Source organism: Aotus nancymaae, unplaced genomic scaffold (assembly GCF_030222135.1).
Source record: "Aotus nancymaae isolate 86718 unplaced genomic scaffold, 86718_ANA_hifiasm-v0.15.2.pri h1tg000059l, whole genome shotgun sequence".
Taxonomy (NCBI): Eukaryota; Metazoa; Chordata; class Mammalia; order Primates; family Aotidae; genus Aotus; species Aotus nancymaae.
The window spans coordinates 69,090,135-69,102,298 of NW_026988473.1; the positions used below are offsets into that span (position 1 = coordinate 69,090,135).

Below are 12,164 nucleotides of genomic sequence, written 5' to 3' on the forward strand. Positions count from 1 at the left end.
GTTGAATAACGTTTTTGGAAATTTAAGTTGTTTCATAATGACACATGCACTCGAATGTTCACTGCAGCACTATTCACAATAGCAAAGACATGGAATCAACTTAAATGTCCATTGGTGGTAGCCTGAATAAAGAAAATGTGGTACATATACACCATGGAATACTATGAAGCCATAAAAAAAGAACAAGATTATGCCCTTTGCATGAACGTAGATGAAGCTAGAGGTCATCATCCTTAGCAAACTAACACAGGAACAGAAAACCAAATACTGCATGTTCTCACTTACAAGTGGGAGCAAAATGATGAGAACACATGGCCACAAAAAGGGGGAAAACAGACACTGGTGCCTTCTAGAGGGTGGAAGGTAGGAAGAGGGAGAGGATCAGAAAAAGTGACTATTAGGTACTTAGTACCTGGGCGATGAAATAATCTTACAACAAACCCCTGTGACATGAGTTTACCTATATAACAAATATGCTCATGTAGCCCTGAATTTAAAATAAAAGTTGAAAATGATTTAATAAATTAATTACTTTTTTTAAAAAAAGAAAAAATATGAAAGCAATAAAAGCCTAGAAAAAAAATACAGGAGAATACTCAAAAAAAAAAGATAAAGCAAAAAAGATAAAGCAAAGGAGAAAGAATTTTTTTAAAAGTGACAATTTTATCACATAAAAATTAAAACTATTTTGAAGGTTAAAAAGTACTATAAGCAAAATTAATAATAAACAAACCAGTACAAATATAACAATTATAACAACAAGATGGCATGTTTCATAAATAAACTGCTCTTGCAAAGCAATAAGAATTCTAGTACCACTTAGAAAAATAGACAAAGAGCTTGAATGGATCATGAAAGAAATATAGATAGCCAACAATCATAAAAGAAGTTGAGTCTCAATAGTGAACACATAATTGCAATCTAAAGCATTAAGTAAAACATTTCATCTATTAATTTGACAATATTTTAAATAATAAAGTAATGCTACTAAAGATATAGGCAGATTGGCCTTTTGAAAGATGGCTGATAGCATTACTCTTCAAAACAGCCTGTTAATATGTATCCAGAGCCTTAAAAAATGTCCATACCATTGTACTCAATAGTTTCATTTATAAAAACAATCCTAATGAAACAGTTAGAAAAAAAAAAAAGAGGCTTATACACATACACATCCATTACAGCATTATTCAAAGCAGGAGATTGAAGATAGCCTAAATTTGAATGAAGGTCTGCTTAAATAAGTTCCAACTTACGGAATATTAATAGCCATTAAAATATTTTCCAAAAATGTTCAATATTAAGATATGGATAAATGCTATTAGTGTAACAGTAAATGCAAAAAACATAAAACACCCTACATGCTACTGTCCCAATTTCAGGTACATATATTTGTATAAAAAAGGACTAAAAAAGTAAAAATAATTACTTCTAGATGCTAAAATTAGGATGTTTATTTTTTATGCTTTTAAGCATAATTTCACATAGTTGATATCTATTATTTAACAAATTATTGTCATGATTAACTTTTTTTTAAGTAACTAGGGTGATCATTAGGTTCTGTTCTTCCCAGTTTACAAATCAGCTCTGAGCAGGACAAAAAGTATATGAGTGGCCTCAATATTAACAATCGAAACTCAGCAATCAGCATGCTATTGATTGTCACTAGGATTCCATGACACTAGGATTCCAAATCATGGGGTTGGCTACACGACTCCAATCTTGACAAATAGCGTGTGTCAGTATGTTTTATCACCTCTCTTCAAAGTATTAACTGCCACCTAAAATTATCCATTGACCTGTCCCTGTTAGCCCTTAGCTATGAAGCTGAGAGATGCCTCAGCTCTCCTTAGCCTTTGGTAAATGTTAATTCTAACAGTAGTATCCAAACTTTTTGATTCCATAATTCTATCTGTAAAAATCAGTTGATCAAACAACTCTACTTTGTATTTATTTTTAAAATGTATTACTACTAAAATGTGTTATAAGTTACTCAAATATAGAAAATTTTAAAGAATGTTGATTAAAAGAAATGGAAATGGGAATTCTAATAGTTTGTTCCTACACCTCAACTAATCATTTTATTCATCCCCAGGATATATGCCCTTGCTCTGGAAATCAGAGCCTTAGATCACACTTCCCTATTCTAGTATCCATCTCCTTCCCCACAGCATACGGAACTATGTTCTGAAATTCCAAAATCCCTTAGACTTCAGTCAGCTCAAACTGTGACAATATTGCTAACAGAACCCATTCAAACAATATAAAGAATCATGTCCTTCCCATGCCCTATTTTATGTTTTGAAAAAACCTAATTTTCATATATGAGAAATTGCAGACAGTATGGTATAACTACATTTCTATTACTGTTGTTGCCATTTGTTGATAACAATTACTAATACTACCATTACTTCTTTACTGGCCTAAATCCTAGTATTATTCAGTTCTTTCAGAAGTTTCAATAGTATACCTCTGAAGATTTTTGAAGTCTGTCATGACATGGAGCAAGAAGGGATTTCTTCTCCCATTTCTGTAAAACTTGATTGGCTTCTTCTATCTTCTGCTCACAACTTTTTTGAGAATTTAGCAATGTCACCTCATAAAATTCCTGAATATCTGTAGAGAAAACATAAGGAAAGCATCAAAATGTAATGCGTGACTTCATAAATAGCTTCTGCATATATGACCATACATAGACATACAGAAATTTTGCTGATTAAAAGATCTGCAAAAACATATATCCCAAAGTAAAACAGAAGAAATCTTGAAAATTTTCTTTTTATCTGTATTTAGAATGCTTATAGAAACTTTATTCATAATTATAAAAACTAGAACAAATCATTCAAAAAGTGAATAAACTATAGTAAATCCATATAATAGAATGTTATCCAGTAATAAGGAATGAGCTATCAAGCCAAGCAAAAACAGAGATGAATCCTAAATGCATATTGCTAAGTTAAAGAAGCCAGTCTGGAAAAGATACATACTGCATGATTCCACCTATATAGCATCTGGAAAAAGTAAAACTAAAGAGACAGTTTTAAAAATCCATGTTTGCCAGAGGTTCTGAGAAAGAGAAGGAGGTTTGAATAGATAAAGCAGAGGATGATAAAAATATTCTCAAATGATACTGTACTGTTGGACATATAACATGAAGTATTTGTCAAAACCCAAAGAACTCAACAGCACAAAAAGTAAACCTTAATGTAGGCAAATATTTTTCAAAAAAATCATGTAGGAAGTCAGGGATCCCAAGATGAAATGCAGACTGTTACAAAGGAATGTAACTGTATTACAAATGTATAAAATAACCTTCATGAAGTCAACAGGAAAAAAAAAGTACTGATTTAAGTAACTGAAAATGAACAGAGGCTACAAAACCAGTCAAAGAAACTACACAAAATCATCATACTCTAGTTGGTAAACCTGTTTCCTGTGCAGTACAGATGAAGAATTCTGAAAACACAATACATGTATACTAAAACTGAACAATTAAGTGAATGGATGGTGGATGACAGAAGTCAGGTTTTTTACTCTTCTAGTAGAAAGTTACAGGCAAGAAAGGTTAAAATGATCCATATGATATTACATTAGAGTTGCAGACATGTTTCACTTAATATAGATACAGATGAATACATATAAGAATATTTACAGACATGTGTATACACAAGTCAGTTATACACACATAATTTTCTTGCTCCATCTGCTGAGAGGATGAATGATGCCACAGTAATAATAAACACAACTAGCACCCTGATTTTGGCCTCTGTGCAGCATTGGTAAAGAATAATGAACACTGTCATATTAGATTAGAATTAAGGATATCTGTATGAACTCAAAGTTTGCAAGAGCTACAGGATAGACAGATAGATAAAATATGTTTAGAAATAGAAATGATTATGTATGTGGAAATTTCCTGGCTCTGTCATATATAATTCCTGGCTCTGTCTTCTGAGAGGACCTAGAAGCAGGGACACCCCAGTAGCAACAAACACACCCAGAGCCTAGATCTTGGTTAGTAATAATATTTTCCAATAAAAGAAACCAGAGCTTCTTGGAGAAATGATTGATCCTAGGACTGGGGCAGGAGATACAAGATGGGCATGGAACATCTTATAGCACCAGCAAGTAAATAGTCACCAAAGAAACAACACTGCTACAATAGGGGAATATCAAAGAAACAGAAGAACCACATGAAAGAGCTGCCAAAGATGGCCAAAGCTGGAGCAATTTGAGCAAACATATATTACATAGTATTGGATTATAACACACAATATAAAATAAAGGGATGAGTAGGCGGGATTACAAAAGGATAAGAGGAAACTTTTAAGAGTGATGTGTATGCTTACTATCTTGTTTGAGCTTAGAGTGCATACATATTCCAAACCTATTAAATTATGCATTTCATATATATATATATATATATATATACACACACATTTGTAGTTTATTATGTAGCAGTTGTTCATAAAATGTATATATGTATCAATAAAGAAAGCAAAAAGACAAGGTACAAATTGAAAGAAGATAATTTCACAGCACCCAGACAAAGGAACAGTATCCAGATATGAAAAGAACTACAAATCGAAAAGACAACCAAACCAACAGAAAAGAATTGGTAAAAATTTTGAGCAGGCATTTCACAGTAAAAGAAACACGTCACAGATAAGCCTAGGAAAGATTCCCAACCTCACTGGTGATGATCAATAACAAACTAAGATCATAATCAAATACCATTTATATAAAAAAATTATCAGAAATAATTAAGTCCCACAGTACAAGGACTAGAAAAAGACATGCATCCATGGTAGCTTATTTATTCCTACCAAGTGTAAATTGCTATAGCCACTTCAGAAAATAATTTAACATTTGTTTATCCTGTAACTCAGTATTTCTACTACCCAGCATACATCCTAGATAAACTTTGGCACATGTGCACCAAAAGTAAACCAAAATGTTCATAGCAGCATAGATTACAACAGCAAACATTAGAAACATTCCAATGTCCATCAAAAGTAAAGTAGATAAATTGTGGTATGTTCTCAAGATGGAATGTATGGAGCAGTAGAAATGAATGAATGATAATATGGAACCACGTATCTTAGAAACATAATGTTGAGTGAAAAAAGCAAGTTTCAGTATGAAAAAATTTTTGTAAAGTTGAAAAATGTGAAAAACTAAACCCCATATTTTACACATATATCCATACATATAAGTGTAATAAAACAAATAGACAAAAGCAAAGGAACACATGAAAAGATACTTAAGTAGACAGGGTGGGCAAGGAAGTGGGATAAGGAAAGTACATATGATGAGATGCAAATTAATGATAATGATCTATTTCTAGATGTCAGTAGCAATTTCAGAAGTTTTTGTTTTGTTATTATGCTGTGTATATTATATATAAATTACATATATTACTTTATATGAATTTAATGTTATATTTTATAAATAATAAAAAAATTGTGTTTCATAAATATTTACATAATATTTACAGAGGAAAAAATTCTCTGTAAATATTTACAGAGAAAAGTTAGTAATTCTTAAATTTTATGTGCAGCTTCAATTTTATTCTGCCACTAGCAACAAAGTAGCTGTGAGGTCATGTTTGAAAAATGTATAAGAACAGAAGGTAAAAGCTGTACAGATATAAATCCTTCCCATACTTTTTTAATAACATAGAGGTTGGTAGGATACTAAATGGGTTGACAAAAATCAGAGGAATAAGGAATAAAAAAGGTAAAATCCAGAAAACAAAATATGTTTACATCATCTTGCCTCACGTATTAACGAAGAGAAAAGAATTAGCTGGGCATGGTGGTGTATGCCTGTGGTCTCAGCTACTCAAAAGAGAAGTGCCTGAATTGAGACAGGAGAATTGCTTGAACCCAGGAGGTCACGGCTGCAGTGAACTGTGTTCCTGCCACTGCCCTCCAGTTCTGGTGACAGAACAAGACTCTGTTTTTAAAAAATAAAAACTAAAAATAAAGAGAAAGGAAAACAAAAAAGAATTTCTGTAAATATTTCTGCAGCCGCAGTCTCTTAAAAGAATAATGACTTGTAATGAATAAAACAATTTTTGAAGATAGTCAAATTTCGAGATGCTTTTTCTCTGTATCATTTTAAAGGATATAAACAGCTTCATGAGCAGTATTTGCAAATCACCAAAATTTGAAACACTAGGTGTGCAAATTATTCAGAAAAGAAAGTATATTTATCACACTCATGATATGCATTTATATCAACAAGCTATCCTTTGAAACATAACAAACAGTGATTTGATCATATTTAGAAAAACCCTAGAGACAATATTTTTAATATTAAACTTTCAAATCTTCATTAACTTATACCCCCCAAATGTGACAAAGGGCTTGAAGTCTATTTCACTTTTTTGTCTACTTATTCTCCATGCCCTAAGCAACTACTAGAGAGGAAGAAAATAACCATGATTAAGTCAAAGATGACTTAAATTTGATGACAATTCAATGATCAATGTCAAATTTCACTTTTGGCTAACAGCGTTATTTTTTAATAATTGATATATATCCCTTGTCACTTTTCAAGCATCTCTCTTCTGCACCCTCTTTCTTCACCACCACCCCTTTCCGTGACCACTGCCAGAGTTCAGGCCCTCACCATCTCTCGCTCACACTCTGCTCTAGGCCCAGATCCCCTTCCCCACACTTAGAAATCCTCCTTCTCCCTCAACGCCTAGGTCCAGTACAGTCTTTGTAAACACAATATTTGAATTCAGAGATCTAAATATGAAATGTCTTCAACAAGAAATTATTTTTACTAAAACTGGGTTCACTTGAATAGGTAGTAAGAACACCCGAGCAACTATTATCAAAAAGAAATATGTTTGTTTGGAAAGCGTGCGGTTCTCTTCTTACAGCTTCAACAAAGAGATGGTAAAATGTGCTTTAAGACATACGCCTATGCTTCTTCCAATATGCTTTGCTCTCTTACCACATATCTGCCTTGAATTCATCTAGACAGTATAGCACAGTTAATCTTGCTATACTTCATGATGTTACAAATTACATAAGACTTTTCTGAACACTTGGTTCTGCTTAGGAAGCCAGATAATGCTCGTATCACCTTCCTTATCCTGTATCCATATCCCATACTTACTCTTCTGCAAAGTAAAATGCTGCTGCTTTTCTCCTGTTGCAACAACATACTGCTTGAATCTGCTTAATAGTTATTTCTCTTTCTACCTTACAGTAGAAACAGTTGTTCACCCACCTGCCTTCAGCATTTCAATTCACTAAGTAACTTTTAAGTCCTAAGCAAGGCCCTTAGGAATGAAGACAACATCCTATCCAGCCATAAATTCTCTAATACCGAGCATTATCCTTAAACTCAGTAAGTACACAATGAATGCTTGGTAATTTTCATTTATTTGTATTTCTTCTCTTTTTAAGGCTCAAACAGAAGAAAAATCATTGAATGAAGTCAAATCCCTTCTCACTCAGGACTGCTAAATCCTGCATATTGTTTAGATTACATTTTTATATGACTTGACTACTTGATTTAATCACAGCACCCAGCACTTTTTATTTTGCACATTCCCTACTCAAATATAAAAAGATTTTCAACCTCTGAGGATATTCAAAATAAATTCCTCAAATTCTTGAAGACGCATCCATTTTGACCTCACAATAAAAAAAAAAGTCTGTCTATAAATTATTGTCAAATGTGTAAAAAATGTTCACAAACTCTAATATACACAAAAATTACCTGGGGTCATAGGGCCCGAATATTTACATTTCTAATAAGCTCCCAGGTGATGTCCATAACTTCTGGTCCACTAGCAACATGACTTAAGAAATAGCATTTAAGGGAAAAGAATTTCATACTCTCGATTCAAATAGCCCTTGTTGAATCACTGCAATCCTCTTCTTCAGAGTGAAAAGTGAGGTTAGAGGGGGTAATAAAGTGAGAGATCCCCATAATAGAAGGAAGATGGCAAAATAAAAACTCTGCCTATTGATTTAAAAAAGTACTTAGTGGGGCTATTACTGACTAAACTGTTCTAGATTAAATTCATTAGAATTTAGTTGAGAGAAGCTATATTTCAATCTTCTGCCTTTAGCATCCACTAAGAAAGAAAAAAAAAGACTACTAGGTGATATCTGAGATAGCCCCTATTCAGTCCAATCTCTCTCTCTTTTAACCTACACTCCTTAAAAATGAGATCTGATCTTTGTAATGATGATTCTGACACGGTTAGGTCTTCAATTGTCAAACAGCATGTTAAAGGAAATTTATAATAAATAGGATTGTCTTTAAAAACACATCCTTAAAAACTCAACATATATTCAAAACATTTCATCTTCTTCCAAGAAGAACCACCTAACATGACATATCTGTTTAAATGATACTACTCTTTCCTCAAAAGACTCTTAAAGCTTCTCTTTGATATATGCCTTCAAGCATTTGATGAGATTTTTAATATCCTTGGAAATGGTAAATCGTTTTTACTTGAAGGGAAACTTGGCTTTTTTGAAATAACCAAAATTCACTAAGCAAACTTTGAATATAAGTAATGGAAAAATGGATTTTTTACATGACTTAAGAAAATATGATCCTTAAATCATGAGGCTCTTTTCTTGTGTGACTCGTGAGTTGCTCTGCAATTATTTAACCACGGTAAAATAAAAAAGTAACTATAATGCCAAATGTGTAACATATTTACATATTTTTTCATCTATTATATCATAGGCTAGAATAAAAGTGACTGAGGAAAGGCTTTTTGCACTTCTTCCCATCCCAGCCTTCACGTTGGCAGGCATAGTATTATGGGACCAATTGCAGTCACCTCTATACTCTGCCAAGCAGAGGTTGTTACTGTTGATTCAGTTGTCTTTTAGTGATTTGCATATATGGCTATAGCTCATCAGAGCTGTTTAATCCCAAACATTTACTGAAATCACCAGAAAAAAAAATTTTTTTTTTTTGAGACAGAATCTTGCTCTGTCACCCAGGCTGGAGTGCAGTAGCACAATCTCAGCTCACTGCAACCTCTGTTTCCTGGGTTCAAGTGATTTTCCTGCTTCAGCCTCCAAAGTAACTGGGATTATAGGTGCCTGACACAACGCCCAGCTAATTTTTTTGTACTTTTAGTAAATATGGGGTTTCACCATGTTGGCCAGGCTGGTCTCAAACTCCTCAGGTGATCCACCCACCTCAGCCTCCCAAAGTGGTGGGATTACAGGCATGAGCCACAGCACCTGGCCAGGATTCTCTTCTTACAGCTGCAACAAAGAGATGGTAATATGTGCTTTAAGACATATACCTTATGCTTTTTCCAACATACCTTGTTCTCTTACCACATAACTGCTTTGAATTCAGCTGGACACTAAAGCACAGGTGATCTTGCTATACTTAATAATGTTACGAAGTGATGTTACAGTCTTGCTGTTCCATTGGACTTTTCTGAACACTTGGTTCTGCTTAGGGAGTCAAATAAAATGCTTATATCTAATTCCCTTATCCTGTATCCATATCCTATACTCTCTCTTCTGCAAAGTAAAAAGTTATCATTCTCCCAATACATATAAGTACAAAACTACTAGACACTGAATCATAGAAGTGGAATTTTCAATAAAGCCTTTATCAGTGTGGTAAGTATTCTATCTTAGGTTTTGCATCAAGAAAAGTTTCTTTAAGAATATTACCTGGAACTGGAGGAATAAAGTTGAATATGAGGAATGGACTAAAGTTGAATGTAAATGAAGTGAAAATATAAATTTCATAGCCTAAAACAGAGGAAAACAAGGTCATTGGCAGGTACAAATCAAGTACCAAGTAAGAGAATAAAAGAGACAAAGCAGGGATGAGTGAAAAACACAGATTCCAAGGACTAAGGCAAAATGGAACTCAATAGATGCTGAAGACATAAGACCAGAGAATGAGTAAATGCTCATACCTAAAGAGTAATGCAAATTCCACACTGTTCTGATGTGATCAGCCTGCTTCTGTGCCTAGACAAAGCATAACCGGAAGGAAGGAAGGAAGGAAGGGAGGGAGGGAGGGAGGGAGGGAGGGAAGGAAAGGGAGAGAAGGGAGGGGAGGGGAGGGGAAGGGAGGGAAGGGAAAGAGGGAACTAGGGAGGGAGAGGTTATGAAGGAAATCTTGGTTTCAAAGTACTTTCCTCTATTAACAAGAACCAGGGATTTTTGGAGAAAGGGCTCACAGGACGAGAGCAAGGAAATTATGAGTCTAGTACATCTTTTTGTACTAGAAAGTAAGGAAGCACTCAAAAATCACAAGATTGTATCAAAAGGACATGTAAGCCAGCTTGAAGGGGCTCCTAATGACTAAATCTGAAATAATTTGAGCCTTAAAAATAAAATAATAGGCCGGGCGCGGTGGCTCAAGCCTGTAATCCCAGCACTTTGGGAGGCCGAGGCGGGTGGATCACGAGGTCAAGAGATCGAGACCATCCTGGTCAACATGGTGAAACCCCGTCTCTACTAATACAAAAAATTAGCTGGGCATGGTGGCGCGTGCCTGTAATCCCAGCTACTCAGGAGGCTGAGGCAGGAGAATTGCCTGAACCCAGGAGGCGGAGGTTGCGGTGAGCCGAGATCGCGCCATTGCACTCCAGCCTGGGTATCAAGAGCGAAACTCCGTCTCAAAAAAAAAAAATAAATAAATAAATAAATAAAATAAAATAATAGTCATAAAATATAACCTATTTAATAAAATAATAATCCATTAGTCTGTCCTGATATAGATAAATTAGTGATTAAATAGGAGAGAAGGGAAAGTGCTTCCTTACAGAATTCCAACTAATAAATATGGAAGAAATGATGGAATTATAAAATCATTGAGGGATGCTGCAACTAGTGATAAAAAATAGGAAAAGGAATGTGACATTATATAGCCTCAAAGTATCTTCCCACCAATTAGAACAAAATGGTCCAGGCATGGTGGTTTACACCTGTAATCTCTTTGGGAGGTGAAAGCAGGAGGTAGGAGGATCAGTTGAGCCCAAGAGTTTGAGACCAGACTGAGCAACATAGTGAGACCTCATCTCTGCAAAAAATAAAAATATACTTATCAAATTAAATAAATATAAAAATAAAACAATCTGGCACAGGGACCCTCCTCTCATCATATACCAAGAAGAACGTAGCATCATTTCTGTAACATTCCTGCCCAAAGTGCATAAGTTGAATCTAATCATAAGGAAATATCAAACGCAAATTATAAGACATACTACTTGACTTGAAATCTTCAAAAATGTCAGGGTCAAGAAAAGAAAGGCCAATGAACTATTGCAGATTAAAGGAAACTAAAGCGGCATGACAATTAAGTGTAATGTAACGTAGAGCTTGGACTGGGGAAATATAACCGTAAAACACATTATGGAGACAACTGCTGAACTGAAGATGGACTGCTCATTAGATAATAATATTGTACCAATTTTAAATTTCCTGATTTTGATAACTGCACTATTTATGTAAGATAATATTCTTGGTTTTAGAAAATGTATAAGTATTTAGTGATCAATGTGCCTAATGCCCCCAACTATTCTCAAATCAGTGAACAGGATCAGACACGTCATTAATAAGATGCATGCAAAGCTGGGCATGGTGGATAATGCCTATAATTCCAACACTTTGGGAGGCAAAAGTGGGAGGATTGCTTGAAGCCAGGAGTTTAAGACCAGCCTGGTCAACAGAGTGAGACCCTGTATCTACAAAATTAAAAATAAACTGATATGCATGTGTATGTATATATGTGTATTGTGTACATAGAGATATAGAGATATATAGAGAAACATACATATATAGAAAATGATATATAGAATGAAATTCTACATATCTACATTCAACAATTGGTGAATCTGGGTAGACTGACTATAGATTAGTTCCTGTACTATTCTTAAAAATTTTCTGTAGATTTGAAGTCACATTGAAATTTATCACTTTGAAAAGTGGTAAGGTGACTAGGAGGTGTTAGTGATAAGAATGAAACTGAGAAATATTCAGTAATATTTGTAAAAAATGTCTAGAGGAAAGAGATTCGCAGAGGAACAAAGTACACAGTGCAGAATGTCATGGAAGAGGTAGAAGATCAGATCAGTAGAGCATATGTGAGATAGTTTAATGATCTGGAGATAAACGCACAAGCTCTGAAGTTAAACAGACTGG

General features: G+C 34.3%; 1 protein-coding gene across 9 annotated transcripts in view; it reads right to left on the reverse strand.

The window, feature by feature from the left end:
* DLG2 (discs large MAGUK scaffold protein 2) overlaps positions 1 to 12,164 on the reverse strand; it is a 2,157,409-nt gene that overhangs the window by 1,839,346 nt on the left and 305,899 nt on the right. For all 9 annotated transcript variants that reach the window (XM_064365356.1, XM_012469540.2, XM_012469543.2 and 6 more), the window contains one exon: positions 2,468 to 2,613. In XM_064365356.1, the coding sequence (XP_064221426.1) occupies positions 2,468 to 2,613 (146 nt within the window). The remainder of the gene's footprint in view (positions 1 to 2,467; positions 2,614 to 12,164) is intronic.